Source organism: Schistocerca nitens, chromosome 6, assembly GCF_023898315.1.
Source record: "Schistocerca nitens isolate TAMUIC-IGC-003100 chromosome 6, iqSchNite1.1, whole genome shotgun sequence".
Taxonomy (NCBI): domain Eukaryota; kingdom Metazoa; phylum Arthropoda; class Insecta; order Orthoptera; family Acrididae; genus Schistocerca; species Schistocerca nitens.
Genome location: NC_064619.1, coordinates 405,486,435 through 405,512,155, shown reverse-complemented (window position 1 = coordinate 405,512,155; position 25,721 = coordinate 405,486,435). Strand labels below are relative to the sequence as shown.

The 25,721-nt window shown below is 42.2% G+C and overlaps 1 protein-coding gene across 1 annotated transcript in view; it reads right to left on the bottom strand.

The window, feature by feature from the left end:
• Positions 1-240: 240 nt before the first annotated feature.
• LOC126262648 (uncharacterized) overlaps positions 241-25,721 on the bottom strand; it is a 52,720-nt gene continuing 27,239 nt past the window's right edge. Inside the window, exons 3-4 of the mRNA XM_049959412.1 lie at positions 22,066-22,465; positions 241-863 (exon numbers count right to left, since the gene is read on the bottom strand). Of these exons, the coding sequence (XP_049815369.1) occupies positions 369-863; positions 22,066-22,465 (895 nt within the window). The 3' untranslated portion in view covers positions 241-368. The remainder of the gene's footprint in view (positions 864-22,065; positions 22,466-25,721) is intronic.

Here is a 25,721-nt window from a genome sequence, read left to right as displayed (position 1 = left end):
AGAGCAACTACTTTACAATCAATAAAAAGTGATGCACGAATAGCAGTTCACGGGTCCAGCAATAAGGATGGCAGAGACATAGTCACAAAGTAACTTTTTACAACCTCTTAAATCATCTCTGGTATGCAAGAAAATGAATGAAATAATAGAGAAGTGTGTGTTCATGACATGGAAACATATTCTGTACCAATAATTATATAAGCCATCAACCTCTGCAAACAGCGACATGGGCTAAAAAAATGACAATTCATAAAATTATAATTTACTGTTCCTCTCAAAAAATGTTACATTAAATCGACAGTAAACAACATACTGTACATGTACTCTGGATGTATCAATAGTTACATTCACATATTTCAAGACAACAATTAGTCCATGTTGGATAACAGAGATCCAGTGACCAAAACAGCCTGCCTTCTTTGGAACAATAGTGCCTTCAGTACACAGAAGGAACCAACAGAGAGCAGTGCTACAACCAGCAGCAGCATAGCTTCCCATCCATAGGCATCAGTGACACAGCCAACCAGGGGACCTTCCAGTACTGCTCCCAGGCTCCCAAAGCCATTTACAAGACCAGCCACAGCGGCACCAGCTCCTCTGCCATCACGTTCACCTGCAGCTACTGCGAGTGAGCCTCCCAAAAGGGCATCAGGTCCACAGATGCATGCCCCTGCCAGCAGCAACAGCATAGCATTGTACAGGGGACCCCATGCTGCAGTTACAAGGAACAGGATGAAGGCCAGTGCACTAACCACCACTGCTAGCCACGTGTGAAAGAGAGAGCTGTGACGATCTGCAGCTAGTCCCAGCAAAGCACTTCCAACAACACCGCCAGCATCGAATACTGCTGACAAGATGCCTACCTGCAGAAGAAACAGAAAAATGTAACAGGTCACTTTATTTGTAAGACATTAAAACTCACTGAAAAATGTAATGGAAAGGTCTCAAGAAATTTGTCATGAAAACAGTGTTTCTTTTGAATGACCAACAAATTCAGCAAGTGCTGACATGAAAGTTAACACATGTAAATGCTCCAGTCTCTTAAAAAATACATATCAACCCCCTTAACGATTTTTTGTTTTTCAAATTATGTTCCAAAAAATAATATTTTTTATTAATGAAAAACATCCTATAATTAATGACATTACATATAGACACATAATCTCAAAATAATGAGCTACAAAAGTTTGAAGATTACCAATAATAAAATATCAAGTATATTTGCTCACTGGATTTCATCTAACATATCCTGAAACTTGAAGTAATTTTGTAATTTCTGTGTAGCTAGGAACTCTAATCGTGTATTTAAATCTTGAAGGGGTTGGCTGGAGCACAGTGAATGTATTTATCTCTTAGCACTGGACTGCACTTTTAACACAACTGATGAAATATCATCACTTTCAGTCTAGAATGTAATAATTTTACATTCTTCTTCACTTCCTGAGCCACTAAATTCAATGTCCAACCCAGAATAACTATAGCCATTCTTTTTTGAAAGCACTGCCTAAACAACATAGGAAAGAGTCAAAGCACGCATTTTGTTCTCAAGTATCCAAAGCTGCACATAGTAAATATGATACCTAGTGGCAACCACCTCAACCATAACACAATAGCCAGTCTACAAATGTAGTACTAGATGCTATCTTGTGGCCAAAAACTTAACTATCAGTGCCGAAACAAATTAAGTGGGGTTCTAGTTTTTCAAAGATTGTTTTCTAAGCTACCCAAGTATACAAGCAATTTTAAGCTTCCATAATAAAAATGAGATAACTGGGGTTTTAAGTTAAGGGGTTAAATCACAAGTAATGGCCTGGATCACGGTCAGCCATGGCATGCAAAACTGATCTGTGCACAATGTGCTGCATGCGGTCCAAGGATTGGCCTGTCTCAGCACTACTTGGTAAGTCTCAATTTTGCTTGGTCCTTCACAGAAGCACTCTGTGAACGGCGACATTCCACATACCAGTGCACTGTTGCATTTCTTATCAGTATGACATTCTTCACTTCGGCAGAGTCATGGTGTCAGCACTGTTTACCTTTGCTATTTGTTTGTGGTACAGATAAAGTTGAGAGGTCCAGTTACTGACTGCACAAAAAGAGGAAGTCAAGCAATCTAACGTCACAAGCTTTAAAAATGAATTGGAATGACAGAAGAGAAACATGAGAATTCTCTTTTATGTAGTCGCATAAAAGGTACAACAAATTTGCTATGGAATAATGTTACAATATCATGTAGAAAGAGTTTAAAGATATAGTTGACGATGGATGAGGAAAAAATTGTAACAATCGACAGATTTCTGCGGAATTCCTTGTTCTATACATCAAGAAGCACTTTGTGCTAAATTTGTAGGCATCGAGCAAATGATGAAACTGGGGGTATGAATAGTAAATTAAACTGTCACTCACTACAGTTTTTGATGGAACTGAACAGAGTATGGAGACTTTACCATTTTGTAAAACACAACGCAAATTTTCACAAAATCACCATGAGATTGAAAGAATTACAAGGACAATTTTCTAAGCATTTTGAGGACAATGCCAATCACATGTCTGTTTTTGAGACTGATTCCTGTTTCAGGTGAAAATACCCCTGTGCATGTGCAGATGGAACTGGAAGCCATGATTATGTGGTAACACATGTGACAAAACTCCGCAAAATTGTCTCAATGCTGACAGTTTGTACCAGATAAAAAATTTATTATGTCTTCTGGGTGCCAAAAATGATGACTGAATACAGAAAATTTGCTTTTGTGATTTATCTTGTTGAGAAATGTGAAACCAGACCACTTGCAAGCCATTCAACCTTCATTGTGCACCCACACTGTCAATGTGGGGTATTTGTAATTTCTTCCTCTGCCCCTCCTACCACTCAAGACAGCATGGTGTGGTAGTGGGGGAATTGTGCAGCCAAGGGACAGAGATTCACACACGTACGACGGAACTGAATGTGCACAGAATTCTTGCTTTCTACGGTCTAGGTGGTGATCAAGAGTTTAACGTAGGTGACATAGACCAATGTAACCACTAGTGGAAGTTTCTTTGATCTATACACAACAGGAACAGACTTATTCTCACATTCTCTGCCACTGGTGTGAAAATTCTTTATTACTACTGTGCCTGAAATAGTGATCTACATTCTACTTCTCTCTCCCTACATTTCTGCGTAATTTAAGTCAAGGATCATGAAAGGTATTGTTTCATTTGTTGATTCCCAGTGCATCTGCCAGGAATAATTGACAAATCAGTATTCTGTAACATACAATGCCCTTGTGATTTATGTAGGATCCCTAGTCATTTGTTGGAGCCTTTGGAATTTGTAGTTTGTGCTGGAGAACATCTGTTTAATTCCAGTCATGGTACTAAGTGGGACGTGGCTACATATCTGAACATGGGATTTCTGCAGGTAAATTATTAAGAGTAAGCAAAATGGCATTTGCCATCAAAATTAATTATAGTTTCCAAGTCAAAATAGGCACCCCCCATGGTGTCCTTACCTTGTCATGGTGGTGGAGCTTGTGTGGTCAAGTGATCCTGAGAGCTAGGCTGGGGGTAGCTTCACTTCCAGAAGGGTCTCCCATAGCAGATAGATCAAAGGTGGTGATCCAGACTAAATGGGACACCCTGGTCCTCCAGGTTGGGGGTTGGGCGTGGGGCCAACACCCCCACACCGTAAAAAAGATGATCATTACAAAACACCAAGAAATAGCCTCAAATTCGGTATGGAACCATGGAAACGACCCTGGGCAAAGCTTAATGCCAGGAGATCACGGAACAAACAGACTGAAGTGTGGCACTTGGAATGTAAAAACACTATTCTCACCTAGAAAGGAAACCAATAGAGAAAAGGAGTAAGAGCAGGGGATGGTTTAATGATAGGTGTAGAGATGCAGTCACCAAGAGAAAAGCAGCAAAACTGTTACAGCTTACAAACGAACAGGATGAAAGAACAAGGTTGGGATACATGGAAGTAGCTAGAGAAGCAACAACACAAGTCCTTCAAACAGAAAAGCAAGAGTTGACAGACAGTAAAATAAAACTGGCAGAAGAAGACCGGATAGTAGGAAATACAAGAGACTTTTACAGGACAGTCAGGTTCTTCAAGAAAGGATACAATCCAAGGATTGAAGTGATCAGAGGTCAAGGAGCGCCGATAATCACAGATGAAATGAAAGCTATGGAGGAACGCAAAAACTACTTCGAAAACCTCCTGAATGTGGATGTAAACACCATGAGTGCTACAACAGAAAATGAAGAAGAGGAATCATATAGAGGAAACAGAGATACTGTACCACCGGAGGAGTATGAACTACCAAGCATGGAAGAAGTAAGAGCAACCATAAAACTGCTGGAAGGAGCCTGTCATCTGCCCTATACTAAAGAAAGGAGAGCCAATAAGATGTAGCAACTATAGAGGAATCACACAACTATGTACAGCTTATAAGATCTTGAGCATGTTGTTACTAAAGCGACTAACACCACATGTAGAGAAAGTACTGGGATTCCAACAAGCAGGTTTCAGAAAGGGAAAGTCAACTGTACACCATTTACATACAATACGGCAAGTGCTAGCAAAGAGCTGGGAATTCCGCAAAAATGTTCACTGCCTTTATGTGGACTTCCAAAACACATATGATAATGTGAATAGACAAGCAATAGTGCAAGAACTTGAAAGGGCTCAAGTTCCCAGAAAACTAGTAAAACACACAGATATGCACCCAGGAGACAACATGTATGGTGAAAGTAAATGGAAACATATCAAAGAAGTTGAAGGTGAGGACTGGAGTGTGACCAGGAGACTGCCTCTCCCCTCTTCTGTTTAACCTGGTACTGGAGAGAGCCCCGAGAGAAGTAGCAAGCCTAGAGACAGGAATGCAGCTGGGAAGAATCAACAGCCTGGCCTATGCAGATCATGTAGTTTTAATAGCAGAAAAAGAGCAAGACCTGGTTCTGATGACAAGAACATTAATAGAAGAGGCAATGAGAGCAGGCCTGGAGTTGAATATGGATAACACAAAATACCACTTAGTTAGCAAAGAAAATGACGACAGACCCCCGAATGTGGAGGTCAAAGTCTTTGAAAGGGTAAAAGACTTTAAATATCTTGGGGCTATACTCAGTGAAAGGAACAAGATAGACCAGGAAATTACAGCACAAATACAAGCCGGAAACAGGTCAAGATTTGCTCTGGGAAATATGTTAAAGTCCTGGCTTTTATTGAGATCCTCAAAGACCAAGATCTACAAGACAATAATACAACCTGTACTCCTATATGGAGCAGAGACCTGGACCATCACCCAAAAGATGGAAAGAAAACTCCTGACATTTGAGAATGCTATTCTCAGACAGATTTTTGAGCCTGTGAAGGATGCAGATGAATGGAGGAAAAGAAAGAACTGTGAATTGCAGAAACTATACAAGTCGATGGACATTGTGGCAGTGGTCAAAGAAAGAAGACTGAAGTGGTATAGACATGTAATATGTCGAGAAGGCCAGATCACCAGGCAGGTAGTGGAGGAAGATGTTAGAGGCAAAAGACCATGGGGGAGACGATGACTCCGATGGATTGATCACGTCTAAGAGGATACGAGTACGCTGGGGCTGTCTGAAGAAGCATACATGGACCGAGGATGCTGGGGGAGGCTGATTGGTGAGGCCAAAGACCGAATGCGGCTTGTGTGGCCAATGCACTATGTAAGCAAGTAAGTAAAACTAGGCAGAGAATGTAGGAGTAGAACTGGAAATGACCATGTATATTTAGGTGTTTGGTTGGATGGTTGGACGAGAGGAGAGGGGGTTAAGGGCTTTAGTGGAAGCTCATCACGCTCTCATTCAAGGGATTGCCCATCTGCAGTTAGGAACATCAGCCATCAGAAATTTGATCAAATTGCTACAGTACGCAGGAGCGGTAAAAAGCAGGTTTTGAAAGCAATATTGATGCCAGAAATGAGCACTTGCATGAGTGACAAAAGTACATCAGTCTGGCCAGTCCAGATAGCAGACGAGTTCTGGGTCAGGATGAACCACAGAATGATGAAAGAAATGCATTCATTTTTACAGGAGAACATTTGGGGCCATGGGAAAGTGTCCAGGTAAATGTCCTTCAGAAGGCTCCTTGGAGCTGGTGGGCAGCAAAGGCTACAAATTTGGAGCTTTACCAAATGCAGAAGTTGTCGGCATGCAGAGTGGGGGTAACCAACGGTTTGACAGGGGTCACTAGCTCATTAATGGCGACAATGAAGGGTGTAACACTCAGCACTGAGCCCTGAGGGATGCCATTCCACTGGACTCAAGGGAGCTGATTACCAAATACAACTTGAAATGATTGGTGGGATAAAAACTGACAAAAATCAGGAGGGGGGTAAGTAAAATATGATGCTGCCAGGCAGTGTTGTATGAAGACAGCAATGAAATGTTGGCATTTAGGAAAAGCCAGTCAGATTGCGAAAGCCATCTTAACCAGATAGTCAGTTGTAGATCATCAGCACTGATAGAAGGACAAAAGGTGCTAAATTCAAGAACTGAGCACAATTGTTAGCCTATCTTCAATTCAAGCATTTTGCACAGCAGGTTTGAGAGGCTAATCAGTCAGCAGCTACTGATGTATGACACACTTTTGCTTATTTAAGGACTGCAATGTTGACAATATCTCTCCACTGTGAAAGGGAAACACCTTCTGGACCAAATACAGTTGAGGGCCCTGAGTAAACAGAGACTGAGATGCATTCAGTTGTTGGGTCATTTGATTATGAATTGCATCAGGGTCAGCGTCCGTATTATGACGCAAGTCATGAGACTGATGCACTTACCAGTCAGTAAATATTTCATTACATAATTCAAGGTTACTGTGCCGGGGGTTGATAACCTGCGAAGTGGGCCACAACAACTTCAGAAGAACTTATGCATATGTAGAAATACCACCAAGGAGGAGGAGACTGAATAGTTGCTGATCTTCGGCAGCCCACTAGACTACAGAGTTCGGTTCACACCTGGGATCAAGATGTAAACCTTTGCAATGAAGAGACAAAACTGTCTTTAATTAGGTAGTGAGCATTTAGAATAAGCCACCTAAAACTGATGAGGTCAGTTGTGAAGGATGTAGCTCAAGATGTTGAGGGTCCTGTAGAAAGGAGGATAGAAGTTCCAGCAACAGAGACATCTTCAACAAGGGATGAAGGTGATGGCAGAGGTATACAATTGCCAGAGATTCCAAGTGGCAATTGCTGTATTGGGTGGCGACAAAGAAGTGACAGTATTACTGGAAAGATGTCATCACAAAAATCATCAATTAGTGACCATTGTAGTGAAGCCACCACGAGATTGGGTGAAGATATCATAAGGTCAAAAGCCAAAATGGTACCATGGGCAGCACTAAAATGGATGGGATTACAATGATTGAAGACACACAGATCAAAATCTGAAAGAAGCTGGTCAATAAGAAGGTCCCTACTGGTACTCTCCCACAAGGGACAGAGTGCACTGAATTCCGCTAACGGGAAAAACAGGAGAGAGTTGTCAGATTAAAATGAACAAATCAAGTTAAGTAAGTGTCAGGCCTGGGTGTAAGTAAATGGCACAAGCAGTGATCACTGGAGTCATATGCATTAGCAGTGTTTGCTGTTTCAAATATGGTATGAAGAGGAATCCACGCACTGACAATACGTGTGTGAACCAATGTACAGATCCCTCCAGATGCTCTCTCATGGCGAGTATGGCTCCAACAGAATGCAGGGTAACCTTGAAGTCTTAGAATGGTTATCAATGAAATGTATTTGTTGGAGAGCAACAAAGATTACAGAAGGGAAGGACAACACTGCACTAGGAGCATCACAATAACAGACTATGATTTTGACTCTCTCACAAAGTAAAACCTGAACATAAGCACGGATGAATACTCCGCTGTCTCCTTATTGTCTGGCACACCTAAACATACAAAGTGGACCCATCGCCCATCTAAGAGTTTGCAAAATTCTCAATCCATCTGCAGTGTTTTGTTTTGTGCTGTTTTGTTTTATTTTAGGTCAAATGCACCAATGTAATAACCTTAGAACACTAATATGAAAAAGGAGTTAAAAAAGTGCCTACATGTTAATCCCAATTGATGGAAGGACGAGGGCTTAGAAAAAGGACTACTAGTTAGAGAAAAGTCCACGAAACATGCTGTAGAGGCAATGGAGGCACCAAACTAAAAATTAAATGTTCTTTGCCACATTGTCACAATGGATAAAGAGTAAAATGTGGTCAACAGCCCATAAGTCGTTCGCTAAAACGGCCAATAACTCGGACAGCAAACATACATTAGACTGTAAGTGGTTAAAAAAAGTGCATTCGGTCAGGAAATGGCGAACCGTCAGAGGTTGATGACACTGAGCACACAGTAGTGAGAGACAACCACCTAACAAACAGCAATGGTTGAAATGGCAGCACCCAATATGCAAACTAGCTAAAAAAAGATCTTGTGACAAGACGGCCTAGAGGAGGTTGGCCAACCCGCTGGGAGAGGTTTAATACCTTGAAGCTTGTTCCCATGAAAGAAGGCAAGCGGTGATGCCAAAGTGACACCACCTACTGACAGATGGCAACATCGGGAGAAATGGAAGAATTAGCGGGCTGAGGTAGGAGGACTGCACTGCAGTCCTGGCAGCAGCAGCCTCGTTTCCTGTGATCCTGACCAGAGACCCACATTAACATCACAGTGGCTACCTCAAGAGTGAGCAAGTGGAATCTTTCTTGGACCCATTGCACTAAGGGATGGATTGTGCACAGCACATTGATGCTCTGATGGACACAGATCGAATCGGATCAATGACAGAATTGAAAAGCCTGTGTTACCAGATGTACTGCATGGCCTGATACAGGGCAAAGTGCTCTGCTCTAAACACTGAGCAGTGTTCTGCATTCCGGAAGTGGATTCCGTCTGTGTCGAAGGCACACTTGACACCACAGTCAATCCAAGAGCTATCAGTGACACAAAGGTACTATTGGTAAGTTCGGTGCGACGGTTGAGAAACTTACAGAAGTAGATCAAATTTGGAGCAGCAAATGACGTCCAAGGTGAACACGGACTGCCACACAAATCCAATGGTGAAGGGCTCCACCCATGGAGAAAATGGCAGGTAGCATGCAATTAAGCTGCCAGGGCAACAGCCGAAAGCACACCCCAGGAGGTAGCAGAGAAGAGGAACACACCCCATACTGGCAGTCAAATGAGTCATCAAAGGAGCCATAGGATGGGTGACTGGGCATGGCAGACAAACAGCATGCATTTCTGCTGAGGAGAACATCACGCCAATATGATCACGGTAGCTCAGCAGCTTCTGCGTAGATACACTCAACTGAACTAGTGTAAAAGGCACCAGTGGCCAAACGAATTCCACAATGGTGGATTGTATTTAGACTGTGTAAGATGGACCAATGCATAAATGAAACACCCATAGTCTAGTTTCAAACGGACAAGGGATTGGTACATACAGAGGAGGGAGGTCCAATCTGTTCTGCAGGAACATGTAGGACACTGAGGGACCGGGTACAGCAGATGGACGGTAAGACACATGGAATGATCAAAAAAGTTTTCTATCCAGCGTGAGCCCCTTGAATCTGGTAGTTTCAGGGAATGGAAGAGCAACAGCACCCATGATGTAAAGATGGTGGAAGAAACACAGTGTGCTGCCAGAAATTCATACAAACAGTTTTGTCAGTGGCAAAGCAAAAGCTACTGTCTATGCTCCGCAAGTAAAGACGATTGAGACACTGCTGAAGACACCACTCCTGGATAGACATCTGTGGAGACCTACAATAGACCAAAAAGTCATCAACGAAAAGAGCCGGAGATGCTCAGAAGAAGACAGGCCATAATACAGTTAATGGTTGTAGCAAAGAGGATGACACTCAGGATGGAGCCCAAGGCACCCCGTTTTCCTGGATAGAAGTGTCTGCCAAGGCAGAACCCAAACTTACCCTGAAAACTTGGTCTTTTAAAAATTCCTGAAGGAAACGAGGCAGGCTGCCTCGGAAGCCCATGTGCAGAGAGTACTGAGGATACCAGTCTGCCAGCAGGTGTCACAGGCTTTCTCCTAATCAAATAGCACAACCACAGTCTGGTATTTCCACAGAAAACCGTTAATGACATGTGTTGGCAAAGTGACATGATGGTCAACTGCAGAACGGTGTGCATGAAATCCACATTGTGCAATGGTTAGTAAATAGTGAGACTTGAGCCATCATACCAGCTGGGCATGAATCATACATTCCATCACCCTGCAAACACAGATGGTGAGAGAAATGGGGCACTAGCTAGAAGGAAGGTATTTGTCCTTAGCAGAATTACGAATGGTAAACGTGCCATCTGCCCAGATGCAATTGTATGTATGAAGGAGAAAGTGCTTGCCTGCAGAAGACAGGTGCTGCAACATCTGAATGTGTTCATCATCTGACCCTGGGGGGATCATGGAATGATGTGAGAGTATTCACAATTCTGGGAGGAGAAAGTTATCATCCGAGCCCATTCCACTCGTTTCCGAAGGAGGAAGGCAGAGTGAGAGTGGATGGAACTTTAAACCTCCCAAATAGCAGCCTAAAGTGTTGGAGATAGCAATGGTGTCCACAATGACATCATCTGCCCCAGTTACGCAGGAAATTGGGGAATGGACCTCGATCCGAGAGAGCCTACACGACTGAAGAGGGAGTGGAACTGTTAACCGTTTCCTGGGTTGTGCGGGACGTATTTCCCACTAAATGTATTTCTTTACATATTTTAAGGAAATATGTGTTACAACTTCTGTATACTCCTGGCATCTAGTGGCAGTCTGCTGCAACAGTTGTAGTTTCTGTTTGTTGCGGAATATAGCCTTTAGGACTGTCAGAAGTACATGTTCCACCAAACAATGGTGTTTTAATGGAAGTATGACTACAACCAAAGCAGCTTCTGGAAGGAGTCTGGGAATTATACTTATCACAAAATTAATCTGTTATCTGTGGTCCTTGGGAAGTGTACTTACCACCAACTTAGGGGCATCCCAAAGCTTTTGGGAATATGTCTTACCACCTCTGTCTATGCCAGACATCTTTTGGCAGTACACTGAACCAGGTGTATGAAAACTGCTTTGACAATGTCGTGGGGTACTCCTGTTGTTGGGACACATTGCTTCGCTTCTGCAATATACATTATTGTGACCTGCATCAGCTCGTACTTTTATTGCGTGATAAAGTTTCTACGATTGTTTTCACATTGTGGTAAGTAAACTTTAATATCAATAACCAACATTTTTTTTTAATAAAAGGAAATATGAAATAAAAACAGAAAACACTGTTCATTATTTTTTTGTGTGTAATAGGAACATACAACAGCACACAAAACGGAAATGAGAAATTAGTTTACCACCATAGTTTTACTATCTCACAAAGGTAGCCGTGGTGATATATGTACGATACTTTTTGGTCCTAAATCACAAAAACAAATTTATCAAAAGATAAATATAGTCAGTTGATCACAATTCTAATAGGATAACAAAAAAAATTATCTTCGCTGAGCTGCTACAAAATATGTGCATGCGAAAGGATTAAAAGAACAAGTAAATGAAATCCAGCTACCTTTTTTGCTATCCCAAAGAATGTGACAACACTGCATACACAACAGTTTATAACTACCGCAGTTTGTCATCATAGGATGTTAGTTGAAAACGTGGAGAAGCTGCAAATTGTGTTGCGGCATGCCCAGTCCACAAAGGGACTAGGACATGGCACGGTAAAGATGAATAGCGACGTATGGTATGCTGTGTGGTGGCAAAGACAACGTTTGTAAGATACTCTACCTGGTCATCACAACTGGGGAAACGTCATTTGTCAAAGGCCACCACAGAGAAGTAAAGCCTCCAGTCAGCGACCTTTTGTCTTTGTTTCATTTCTTTGAGCCTTTTGAGTCTTTGCAGTTGGCAGATTACTCAGATGTTTGTTGGCTGGAGGTAGGTAAAAAGTCTTTGCCTTCTGTCCTTTCTGGCCTGCCTGTTGTGTAGCAGGTGATTTCGCTACTGGAAGTGAAGATCTAGTGGCTTGTTGCATAGTTGGAGGAGGAGGAGGAGGAGGAGGAGGAGGAGGAGAAAGTAACAGATGCTTCCGTGACACTGGGCAATTTTTCCAGCTGCAGTGCTGAATTTGAGGTCGCAAGTCTGTGCGCGCGTGTCCTCTGTGGAGCGAGGCATAGCAAGAACGGTACTGTAGGTGCCAGATGATAAAACACAGGGCTTTTGACTAATCAATAGCTTACGAGTGACAGGGTAAGGCACTTTTTCTTCAACCGCATCTCCTGGATGGCCCACTCATCGAGATACATGGGACATTCTTGGGATGATGATGCAGGGTTGCCATTGCAATTGATACAGTGGGGGAGAAGGACGTGGGCAATCACCCTCATTCGCATCCGTACCACAAGTAACACATTTGGCCATGTTTTAATAGGACATCTGAGTGTGGTTTTAAAACTGACACTGGTAACAGTGCATCGGGTTTGGAATCTAGTCAGACAGTGATGTCTTCATGGCTGGCTTTGATCTTTGATGGAAGTGCTAATCTACCAAATTTGACAGAGTACCTGTAGGCACTAAGGTTGCATCAACTTTTTTCATTACCCGACGGACTGCAGTGACGCCCTGATCAGAGACAAGTTAGGATTTCTCCCTTGGTCAGATCATCAAGTAGCCTAGTGTAAATAACATAATGTGAAGAATTCAGCACTAGATGGGCCTCAACATGAACAGTACAGTCATGGAGGAGTTAAGCTGCAAGTAGTTGTTGGGCTTGAAAATCACAAATGGCCTCCAAAAGCAAAGTGCAATTACATAAATGAAATCACAATTTTACAGATCCTGCAATTGCATCAACATCTCACTGAATAATAAACAGATTAACCACAGCAAAGGACTGACCATCTTCAGTACACAATACCATGAGGAACTGAGGTTCTTGGAATCTTTAACCTCATTCTGTTTATGTTTATTAGATATAGTCTGAGATGGTGATTGGCTCATTGCGAGAAAATTTCCCACGATTGCCAGAGTCTCCAACAGCACGCTCCTTCCTACTGTGGGCCCCCATCAGAGGGGGCTGATCTGCCTTAGGTGATTGTTCACATCTCAGGTCAGACCTCCGGAACTCTTGACAGAGGGTGCAATTGGCAATTTGGGAATGTCACACCTCAGGCAATCACCCCTCCAGGGCTTGGCCTGTACCCTGTGGTACGTGTGAACCGCATCTGTTGACCTGGGGCTGTGAATTGCGTGTTACCCTGTCACCTGTCACGCTTCAGATGGCCTTCTGGATTGCACAGGGAGGAATAAGAAACAAAGAGACACCTCAAACATCTAAGCAGAATAAGGATAGTAGACAGAGAATGAAGAAAGAAAGAAAGAAAAAATAGTGGAAGCACTGCTCTGATGTCAGGCTAGTGGAACTTTAGAACACATTCCCAAAAATTTCTCAAACATGTTCTCCAAGGGAGAGGAAAAAAAATAGCAAGACGATAGACATGCAGCACAGAAAGGGAAAAGCTGCTGCAAAGGCTGGGGCCCATTGTAGCCAAGCATGTATGCAACAAGAAGTGGTGAGCCTCCGCAGAGGGGAGGGCAGTGTTATGTTGTTGGTTGGTTTTTGGGGGAGGAGACCACACAGCGAGGTCATGGGTCTAGTGTTATGTTGTTGACTAGAATTGGGGAGAAGAGAAATTTGTGGCACAACTTAAGTTTCTTAAGTCCAGAGACTGGTTTGATGCAGCTCTCCATGCTACTCTATCCTGGGCAAGCTGCTTCATCTCCCAGTACCTACTGCAACCTACAACCTTCTGAATCTGCTTAGTGTATTCATCTCTTGGTCTCCCTCTACGATTTTTACCCTCCACACTGCCCTCCAATACTAAATTGGTGATCCCTTGATGCCTCAGAACATGTCCTACCAACCGATCCCGTCTTCTGGTCAAGTTGTGCCACAAACTCCTCTTCTCCCCAATCCTATTCAGTACTTCCTCATTAGTTATGTGATCTACCCATCTAATCTTCAGCATTCTTCTGTAGCACCACATTTCGAAAGCTTCTATTCTCTTCTTGTCCAAACTATTTATCGTCCATGTTTCACTTCCATACATGGCTACACTCCATACAAATACTTTCAGAAATGACTTCCTGACACTTAAATCTATACTCGATGTTAACAAATTTCTCTTCTTCAGAAATGCTTTCCTTGCCATTGCCAGTCTACATTTTATATCCTCTCTACTTCAACCATCATCAGTTATTTTGCTCCCCAAATAGCAAAACTCCTTTACTACTTTAAGTGTCTCATTTCCTAATCTAATTCTCTCAGCATTGCCTGACTTAATTCAACTACATTCCATTATCCTCGTTTTGCTTTTGTTGATGTTCATCTTATATCCTCCTTTCAAGACACTGTCCATTCCGTTCAACTGCTCTTCCAGGTCCTCTGCTGTCTCTGACAGAATTACAATGACACCGGCGAACCACAAACTTTTTATTTCTTCTCCATGGATTTTAATACCTATTCCGAATTTTTCTTTTGTTTCTTTTACTGCTTGCTCAATATACAGATTGAATAACATCGGGGAGAGGCTACAACCCTGTCTCACTCCCTTCCCAACCACTGCTTCCCTTTCATGCCCCTCGACTCTTATAACAACCATCTGGTTTCTGTACAAATTGTAAATAGCCTTTTGCTCCCTGTATTTTACCCCTGCCACCTTCAGAATTTGAAAGAGAGTATTCCAGTTAACATTGTCAAAAGCTTTCTCTAAGTCTACATATGCTAGAAACGTAAGTTTGCCTTTCCTTAATCTATTTTCTAAGATAAGTCGTAGTGTCAGTATTGCCTCACGTGTTCCAACATTTCCACGGAATCCAAACTGATCTTCCCCGAGGTCAGCTTCTACCAGTTTTTCCATTCGTCTGTAAAGAATTCGCGTTAGTATTTTGCAGCTGTGACTTATTAAACTGATAGTTTGGTAATTTTCACATCGGTCAACACCTGCTTTCTTTGGGATTGGAACTATTATATTCTTCTTGAAGTCTGAGGGAATTTCACCTCATACATCTTGCTCACCAGATGGTAGAGTTTTGTCAGGACTGGCTCTCCCAAGGCTGTCAGTAGTTCCAATGGATTGCTGTCTACTCCCGGGGCCTTGTTTCGACTCAGGTCTTTCAGTGCTCTGTCAAACTCTTCACGCAGTATCATATCTCCCATTTCATCTTCATCTACATCCTCTTCAATTTCCAAAATATTGTCCTCAAGTACATCGCCCTTGTATAGACCCTCTATATACTCCTTCCACCTTTCTACTTTCCCTTCTTTGCTTAGAACTGGGTTTCCATCTGAGCTCTTGATATTCATACAAGTGGCTCTCTTTTCTCCAAAGGTCTCTTTAATTTTCCTGTAGGCAGTATCTATCTTACCCCTATTTCTGGTGCAACCTCACTACAAGGGATCAATTGATAGGATACATTCTGAGACACCAGGGGATCACCAATTAAATACTGGAGGGAAGTGTGGGGGCATAAAAATTGTGGAGGGGGACCAACAGATGACTACAGTAAGCAGATTCAGAAGGATGTAGGTTGTAGTAGTTATTCAGAGATGATGAGGCTTGCACAGGACGGAGTAGTGTGGACAGCTGCATCAAACCAGACCACAACAACTACAATTAAGACAGAACCATTTTGTAATTTACTAAGTGAAGAGGTTTCCACAAATACATTTGCAGTATTCTCCACAAAGAACATTGGCTTATTAGCTGTAAAGAACCTCTGCTTAATAACCAGAAAGAATCCTATCCAAGTCCAGATGGAACCAGGCATTGAGGGAATAAGTTTCTGCAGTTTGCTTAGTTTTGATTTCCTTACATGGCTTAAGTAATCTATACTGAAGCATTAAGGTTTACCTGAACTGACTGCTGGAGCAACAAGGTCACCAACTGATAACTTCTGTCTTTCCACTGCACCAGATATCCCCCATGAAGATATTGAGGGCTCTCCACACAGGTGCCACCCAGCCTGAGCAATGGCCACCTACCCTGACTGCCACTGCCCAGAATTCTGGTGCTTCTAGTCACCTACTCACTGGCATATTCCGGGAGATAATAGCTCAGACATCAATGATTCCCTGCAAAGTCAGGGGGCTCCCACCATACTACTATTACCTGAAGACCCCCGCCCCCACCTCCCTGCTCCCTCATGGACTGGGTACCATGCTGTGCACTGGGAATCTTCCTTGGACAGCCTGCTCTTTCGGGGGGGAGGGGGGGGAGGGGGTGGGGTGGAAAAACCATAATTGATGTGCTATGAGCAAGCTGGGTAGTCAGGAGGAAATCTGATCTGGAGATCAAGTCTGAGAAAAGACACAGTCAGAGAGTAACACTGCAGTAAAGGAAAGGAAGCAATATTGCAATGGCGTGGTGCCCATGTATTCATTGCAGAAGAATTGTGAGCCTCTTTGAAGTGAGTGAATTTCATAGCTCAAACTATTAAAGTGCTTATATATTACAACTGTCTTACTTTTTATACGCTGAAAAGGCAAGTACAAGGAGGGCATCCGTGCAGCAATGAACATCACTGAGTTGGCCAAATGACTGCAAGAAAAGGCTGAGCTTCTAGCACAGAATTTCCGTACTGGGTCACACAATTTCCATACTGGGTTAATGTCAGAAAGAAGAATAATGACTGCATATTTATAACAATTAACTGTTTTCTGTATATGTTTGTATTTGTTCACTGGAGAAAAATTTGGTCACAGCTGCTCTACATGGGACGTTTGGTTGCTGAGATTAAAGGTCACTAAACGTCAAAATTGTTAACAGTAAACTAGACAAATTGAAGGAATTCTGCTACCTTTGAATACATTACCAGGAAAGGACGACTACATAGAAAGTAGATTAAAACAAGCAAAGAGGGCATTCCTGGCAAAACAATGTCTACTAGTATCAAATATTGGCATTAATTTGACGAAGAAATTTCCTGAGAATATGACTGGAGCACAGTATTTTATGGAAGCGAATAATGGACTGCGGGAAAACCGGAAGAGGAGAATCAAAGCATTGAGATGGGGTGCCATAGAGGGATACTGAAAATTTGGTGGCTTTATAATATAAGCAATGAGAAGGTTCTTTGCAGAATCTGCAAGGAAGGGAACATGGAAAATGCTGACAAGAAGAAGGGACATGTATTGTGACATTAAGGAGTAGCTTCCATGGTACCTGATGGAGCTGTAGAGGGTAAAAACTGCAGGGGAAGACAGAATTAGTGATGGAATCAAAACTATCAATTCATTCAGTTGTAATTTTATGTATCAGTTACATAATTATCCATTCGTTTCTTTCAAGTATATCTGGTCTGTATGCGTAACCAAATGGAAACAGTCAATAAAGCACATTTTAGTTCTGCATATTGACTGAATTACCTAGTCATTCTTTTCAAGTGAAATCAGTCTGTGGTACTTCCATTAGTTGAACTAACATAACGGTATACAATCGTGGTACACACAACCCCGGAGGGTAGCCCTACCACCGAGGGCATTTGAAGACATCTCAGGGAGTACGTTAACGTTAAAATAAACATTATACATTCATTTAATTATGTACCGAACACACAAATTTTTCTTTTCATTGCTTAAAACTGATTGGATGTATTGCCATGGAGAAAGGTGTTCCAGATGCAATTCGCGTAACTAATTAAGCTGTATCATTCGCAAAACAAAGTTCAGCATAAAAACATTCCCTTAGGGGTAAGTGAAGAAGAAAGGAACCATGCCAAAATTTTTTGAGTTTTTGCATTGAATTTTCCTGAAAAGGTGTTATGATGTCCATTAACTAAACACTAATCTGGCCTCATAGATTATGTGTGCATCTTGTGTGCTCCCTATGCAAGAAGGTGGTTCAGATGCTGGTGGCATGTTTGTACTGTACATCAACTGGGCCTCCTTGAGCTGGCGCAATACGGACCTGCAGTAGGAGACTGCTGGCAGCTGGGCCACCTCCTGTGATACTGGCTGCACTCTTGGCAGCATCAGTAGCCTGCCAGCAGTCGTTCCATATGCCATGGGGGGGGGGGGGGGGGGACTGTAAAACCAAAAGACTGGGTGAAAACATTCATACAGCAGACACGGCCACAGAGACTTGCTTCATTTAATTGGGGAAAAAAACTGACTGAAGGGAAAGACAACTGCCTGAATATCAGTTGTGAAAGACATTCTGTTGTTACATCACTACGGATGGGAATATATTCAACAAAAATGATTAAACTGGGGTGAGAGAGAGAGAGAGAGAGAGAGAGAGAGAGAGAGAGGGAGAGAACACCAAAGACATGTGGCAGTGTGTTTCAAGCCTTAAGTGGTCTGCACTCTACCATGAGAAGTTCTATCAGATGAATAATAGGGGCTCCAAAACCGCATAAACTAGATGTAAGCTCCATTAGCTAATCTGACACCCTTGTGATGCATTTACGGTGCAGAGATCATGCTGACAATACAAGCAAAAGATAGACTGCTACTCACTGTGAAGATGACATGTTGAGTTGCACACAGATACAACAAAAAGACACTTACACATTAGCTTTCAGCCAATGCCTTTTTCAGAAGGGGAAAACAAACAAACAAACAACACACACACACACACACACACACACACACACACACACACACACTCAATCATTCACCATAAGAAAGCACATTTCATGCACACATGACCGCCATGTCCAGCAGTTTGGACGAGAATGCAACTGTCATGTAGAACAGAAACAGCAATCTGGAGGAGCTGAGGATGGGAAAAGGACAACAGGATACAGGTGAGTGGAGAGAAGAGTGCTATCTGCCACAGTGTGCTGGTGTGTGTGTGTGTGTGTGTGTGTGTGTGTGTGTGTGTGGGAGGGGGGGGGGAGAGGAGAGAAACGAGGAAGGGGGGAAAAAAAAGCAGGTGCACTGACAGATGGCAGGGCACGAATAAAGTGAGTGGATGAGAATAGGGAGGAGGAGGTAGGACAAAAGCAGTGGAAACTGTTGGGTGGAGGGTGGGCAGAGAGTACGTTACTGTAGATTCAGGCCGGGATAATTTAGGAAATGGAGAATGTATTTTAAGGATAACTCCCATCTGCGCAGTTCAGAAAAGTTAGCATTGGATGGGAGGATCCAGATGGTCCAGGTTGTGAAGCAGCCACTGAAATCAAGCATGTTATGTTCAGATTCTACTCTGCTCTTGGCCGCAGTTTGGCAGTGGCTGTTCATCCTGGTGGACAGCTGGCTGAAAGTAATACCTATACAAAAAGCTGTGCAATGATTCCAACAGAGCTGATACATGACACGGTTGCTTTCACACGTAGCCCAGCCTCTGGGGGAGGTAGGATAAGCCCTGTAACAGGACTGGAATAGGAAGTATGGCTCGGTGGACTGGACAGGTCTCCTACCTGGATCTTCCAGAAGGATATAATCCCTATGGCAAGGGATTAGAATTGGGAGTGACACAGGGATGGACTTGGATGTTGTGGAGGTTGGGTGGGTGACAGAAAACCACTTTAGGAGGTTGGGAAGAATCTTGGCTAGGACATCAATCATTGCAGGGCATGTTGATAGGTAATGTAAGCTCTGACAAAGAATGTGGTTAAGTTGTTCCAGTCTGGAGTGGCACTGAGTGATGAAGGGGTAGCACTTGTTTGTATCTGGTTCTTGGGGGTGGTGGTAAAATTGGGGCGTGTGTGTAGAAATGGCACGAGAGATTTGTTTGTGGACTGGGGGACAGTGCTTGTCTGTGAAGGCCTTGCTGAGACCCGCAGCATACTGACCAAGGTGTTGATGGGATGGCGGCATCTGTCAAAATACAGGTGCAATTGGTGGTTTTAATGTGGACAGAGATATGGATGGAGCCTTCAGAGAGGAGGTAGTCTACGTCCGGAAAGGTGGCACATTGCGTTGAGGAGGACCAGGTGAAGTGAATGGGACAGAAGGTGTTGATATTGTTAAGGAATGAGAATAGGAGGTCTTGGGCCTGAGTCTTGATCATGAAGATCTCATCAATGAACTTCAACCAGACTAGGGGTTTGGCGCTTTGGGAGGTTAGGAAGGTCTCCTTTACATTACCCATAAACAGGTTGGCATGGCTGTGTCGTGGATTTGTATGTATACCTTCGCTTCAGAGGACCAGTAGTTGTGAGTTAGGATAAAGTTGGTCTGATGTAAAGAATGAGGTAGTGGGTTTGGATTGTGAAGGACACAGAAAGGTTTTGTTCAATAGTGTTCACTTCCATACAGCTTGGCCACAGGAGGACGGCATATCTGCAGTGACAAGATTTCCCTTGCCCACCATACTGAGGGTCTCATCAAGGTCTTCACAACAGGCACTATCCCCCAGGCCTAGTACGCAAACAGTTATCCTGTGCCATTCCAGACAAACCATTGCCAATCCTAACCCCGAGCCTATAAAATGGGGTTTTACATCACACAGGGAGACCATAATCTTAACTTTTTCCATTAATAATTCACTCTCAAAAACCAAGATAAACGTGCTGGTATTTGGTTATCTTTAATTTGTTGGACCTCGTAGATAAAATGGATACACTGTCTTTCCACATGTGCACACTAAACCTCATCTGAAGTAAAAGATTAATGTGGAATACCATACCCATAACAATATATAAGTTCTTTAGAGGGGTAATTGTGGCAGGATTTTGCCAATTTTGCTGCGCCATAACGATACCCGTTACTGAAAGGAGGTGACTGTTTTAAATCAGATTGGATACATTCTGCACTTTGTTTATTGAAGACATAGGGCCACCAGCATGGTTCACTTAATTCCCTTCAGTGGTGCCACCCACTCTGACAAAGGGCTCTCCCCAAGGCCAGCACGCCATTAAAGCAAAACTACCTAGCATGGATGTCACTGCCTTAAGTCCTTGTGTTCCAAATATGAAAAACAAATCACTGAAAATAGTTAATTTTCCATTTTTGAAACATAATGTAACTGGATAAATTAAAAAATCTCACCAAGCAGTGGCAGGAGAACACCCGGGGTTCTGGACGACTTTTCCAAAGTATCCCCATTTTCTAAACCTTGCCAGTCCTTTACTTCATCTCCCTTCCTCTCCCTTCAGCCCCTCTGCCAGGAGGAGGAGCCACTGGCTCCCGAAGATTGCACTTTTCTGCTGCCACCATTTGGTGGATACATTTTTTAAATAAGATAAATATGTACTCTTGGACACTCAAGGTGGTAGGAGAGGAAGGGGGCAGCACAGGCACAAACCGTGCATTCTCTGCTTAGTCAGGGGCCTACCACCACGGAGGTGTTGTGTACATCGCCACACTACTGAGAAATTCTGAAGACAAAACAGAGACCGAACCCAGTAATGGGAGCCATTTGTAAATGATTCAAACAGGTTGTTGGACTTAATAAAAAGGCAAAGTTGAGTAACAAAGCAGAACAGGGTCAAATCAACATCGAAAAAGGCATCTGTTGGAGATTAAGTTGAATGAAAAGAGAAAGTTCAAAACCCGTATTGCATTACAGGAAGAGGAGAAATGCTGCAATAGTTCATGGCATACAAAATAGTTCTAGATCAACTGGTGGGAGGGTGGGAGAGGGGTGGGGGGAAGGGGTGTCATGTGCTACATCATAAAAAATATTTATTCTGAAAGACAGCAGACTAATGAAATCACAAACTTCACATGGTGTAAGAAATGTTTTTCTCTCTAGGTACGTGCAGTTTTTTAAGTTATTATCTGTGAAAAACAGTCAGAAAATCATAATATATGTCATCTTTCATACATACTCTATTATGCCCTACTTTCATAAATTTATTAAGCAATAGTTTAATAAATTCATACTATGCATGTGGCTGTATCCAGTGTTCGGCTGTCTTCACCCCATTCCTGAAGTCAATTTGAATCTGAATTTTTGCTGTCAATTCTGTATAGTTATTTTTGAGTGTGTTGAATACTATGTCTAAACTGCACTCCAGCTATAACAACCCAAATTTTAGTGCAGTTATAATTATAGTTGAAACTGCAGTAGCAATACAAGTAAATGCTTTTTCATACCGTTGCAGCATTTAATCCTAAAGCTTGGATCAAGTAAGTAGGCAGCCACAGGTACACAGTATAGCGCACCAGCTTCAGACAAAGCACTGCAACAGCCATCTCCGCAACAAGTGGAAGTCTCCAAAGTTCAAGCAATGATGATCGTGGCCGTGATGAAGAACCAGTCTGAACAGATGGGTGCTCTTTGCCAGGTACAACCATCCCAAAGTCAGTTGGTAATCGCATTGACATCCACGCAAGAAGTGATAAAGAAAGAACCACTGCGCCCATTGGTAAGTAGACAAGACGCCAACCATATGCCGCTTGCAGCCACACTGCCAGACCTGTAGCTGCAGCACCACCAGCATAAGCTGATGTTGACATTAGTCCAAATATAGTGTTTAGTGTCCTATCTGGAAACCTGAAATCACAAATAGAAGAAAATTATTTAAAGTACTAAAAGTATCATGGGAGAACAGAAAAATACAGCATCTCAAAATGAAAATGTGGTGGACCCCTGGAACAAATTTTAAACTGAGATCAAATATCAGCTGGTCACCCAAGGACAAGTATCACTTGGAAAAAGGATAGATACCATGTTTTCAGAATTGCATCACAAATACAATTTGAATCCTCCAATACAGAAAGTTTTTTTGTATGCATTATACATCCTCATAATAAATGCATGTCCCTATTTAACAAAACTACATCTAAATTTACAGGGTGTCTCCAACACAGAGTCAAAACGGTACAGATAGTATATGATCTGTGATTGAGTACTTCAAGAAAATGCATTAATCATAAAAAATGACTATTTAGTATTTTACCAACACACATTATTTCAGTCTTTGACATTCTGAAGGTAATGGGAATAAAATACAGAGAGAAAACATTTGTTATCTACAACTTCCACAGAAACAAGACTGCAGTTATTAAGAGTTGGAGGACATGGACATAAAAACTGAAACAGAGAGAAAGAAAGAAAGAGAGAGAGAGAGAGAGAGAGAGAGAGAGAGAGAGAGAGAGAGGGGGGGGGGGGGGGAGTAGTAGCATATCCCCAATGGGATTCATTCTGTACATTAAGCAAGCAATAAAGACAACCAAGGAGACATTTTGAGAGAATTACAAATCAGTTGGAAGAAATAATACCTTCGGTTTGCTGATGACCGTCTAATCATGTCAGAGATGGCACAGGACTTTAAAGAGCGATTGAAGGAATGGACAGTGTCTAAAAAAGATCATCAATGAAAGTAGAACAATGGTAATACGTGCAATCACAGTCATGCACATGAAAATAAATGTGTATCTAAATAGGAGATGCATAACATTCATTTGATCAGCCACTGCAAAATAGCACTGAAGGTGGTGTTGATAACCAACAACGATGCCAATGCAAAGGGTAGAGGTTGTGTGATATCTGTAGTATTGCGCTGCTGATTACTTAGTAAACATGTAATTTTCCCAAGAGTAATAAATTTTCATTGTTCAAAAGTATTTGGTCTGTTGTTCTTATACACACACTGCAGGCACATTTAGTCGAATACATCCAGTTACTGCTGTGCTGAACAAGTCAACAATAAAGTGATTAATTTCCCATTTGCAAGAATGAGGATCAGTTCCAGATATGAAGAGGACTGCGAGACCAGCCTTTTTGACGACGCTCAACTGGGCGAGGCAAAGACGTGATGCTGAATTCGCCTGAAAAGAGTTTGACGAAACTGTCCAATCTCAGATTTAGTATGGCAGTGCTTAGAAAATGATGCAAAATTTAAAATTTCATGTGTACCATGTTTGCAGCGTGCAGAAATTGAAGTCAAAGTACAAGGAAAAGTCTCTAGCATACTGTACATCGTTTTGGTCAGTTGTTGACGCCCAGTGAATCGCACAATGGACCGTGGTGTTTTTTTTTTTTTTTTGCCCTTCTCTGATTAGGCGTGGTTTCACTTTAGTGGATTACATGTGTCAAAATTCAAAACTTAAGAATTTGGTCAACTGAAAATCTCCATGTGTTCCATTAAAACACCTTGCACTGTCCGAAAATTAGAGTGCGGTGTGCTGTATTATGTTGTCAAAAAGTGAAGCCTATTTTCTTTGAGACTACAGTGAATAGTATTGTGTACCAAGATGAAATTACACAATTTATTTTGCTTATTGAGGCTCATGTACACAACAGATTGAGCAATGCTGGGATTAGGCTACAACCCTGTCTCACTCCCTTCTCAACTGCTGCTTCCCTTTCATGTCATGACTCCTAATAGCTGTCTGGTTTCTATACAAGTTAGAAAAACTTTTTCTCTCTGTATTTTATCACTGCAACCATCAAAATTTCAAAGGGTGTAGCTTAGTCAACACTGTCAAATAGTTTCTCAAAATGTACAAATGCTATAAATGTAGATTTGCCTTTCTTCAACCTGTATTCTAAGATGAGATGTACAGTCAAGCATTGCTTCCAGTGTTTCTATATTTCTCGGGAACTCAAACTGATCTTCCCCAACATTGGCTTCCACCAGTTTTACCTTTCTTCTGTAAATAATTAATGTCAGCAGTTTGGAACCATGACTTATAAAACTTACTGTTCTTGCCTGTCAACACATGCATTATTTTAGGATGGGAATTATTACATTCTTCTTGTAGCCTGAGGGTATTTTGCCTGTCATATATCTTGCACCCAGGTGGAATAGTTGCCACTCTTCCAAGGATCTCAGTAATTCTGAGGGAGTGTCATTTACTCCAGGGGACTTGTTTCAACTTTGAAGCTTCAAAGTCCTGTCAAGTTGATCTCGTACTATGTTATCTCCCATTTCAACTTCCTTTACCTTCTCTATTCATTCTATAATACTATCTTCGAACTCTGTTTCTTGTGAACAGCCCTCCTGCCTACTTTTTCCACCTATCAACCATTCCTTCCTTGCTTAGTATGCGCTATCCACCTTCTTGTTGTTGTGGTCTTCAGTCCTGAGACTTGTTTGATGCAGCTCTCCATGCTACTCTATCCTGTGCAAGCTTTTTCATCTCCCAGTAATTACTGCAACCTACATCCTTCTGAATCTGCTTAGTGTATTCATCTCTTGGTCTCCCTCTACGATTTTTACCCTCCACACTGCCCTCCAATGCTAAATTTGTGATCCCTTGATGCTTCAGAACATGTCCTGCCAACAGGTCCCTTCTTCTTGTCAAGTTGTGCCACAAACTCCTCTTCTCCCCAATCCTATTCAATACCTCCTCATTAGTTATGTGATCTACCCATCTAATCTTCAGCATTCTTCTGTAGCACCACATTTCGAAAGCTTCTATTCTCTTCTTGTCCAGACTATTTACCGTCCATGTTTCACTTCCATACATGGCTACACTCCATACAAATACTTTCAGAAACGATTTCCTGGCACCCAAATCTATAATCGATGTTAACAAATTTCTCTTCTTCAGATCGCTTTCCTTGCCATTGCCACTCTACATTTTATATCCTCTCTACTTTGACCATCATCAGCTACTTTGCTCCCCAAATAACAAAACTCCTTTACCACTTTTAAGTGTGTCATTTCCTAATCTAATTCCCTCAGCATCACCGGACTTAATTCGACTACATTCCATTATCCTCGTTTTGCTTTTGTTGATGTTTATCTTATATCCTCCTTTCAAGACAGTGTCCATTCCGTTCAACTGCTCTACCAAGTCCT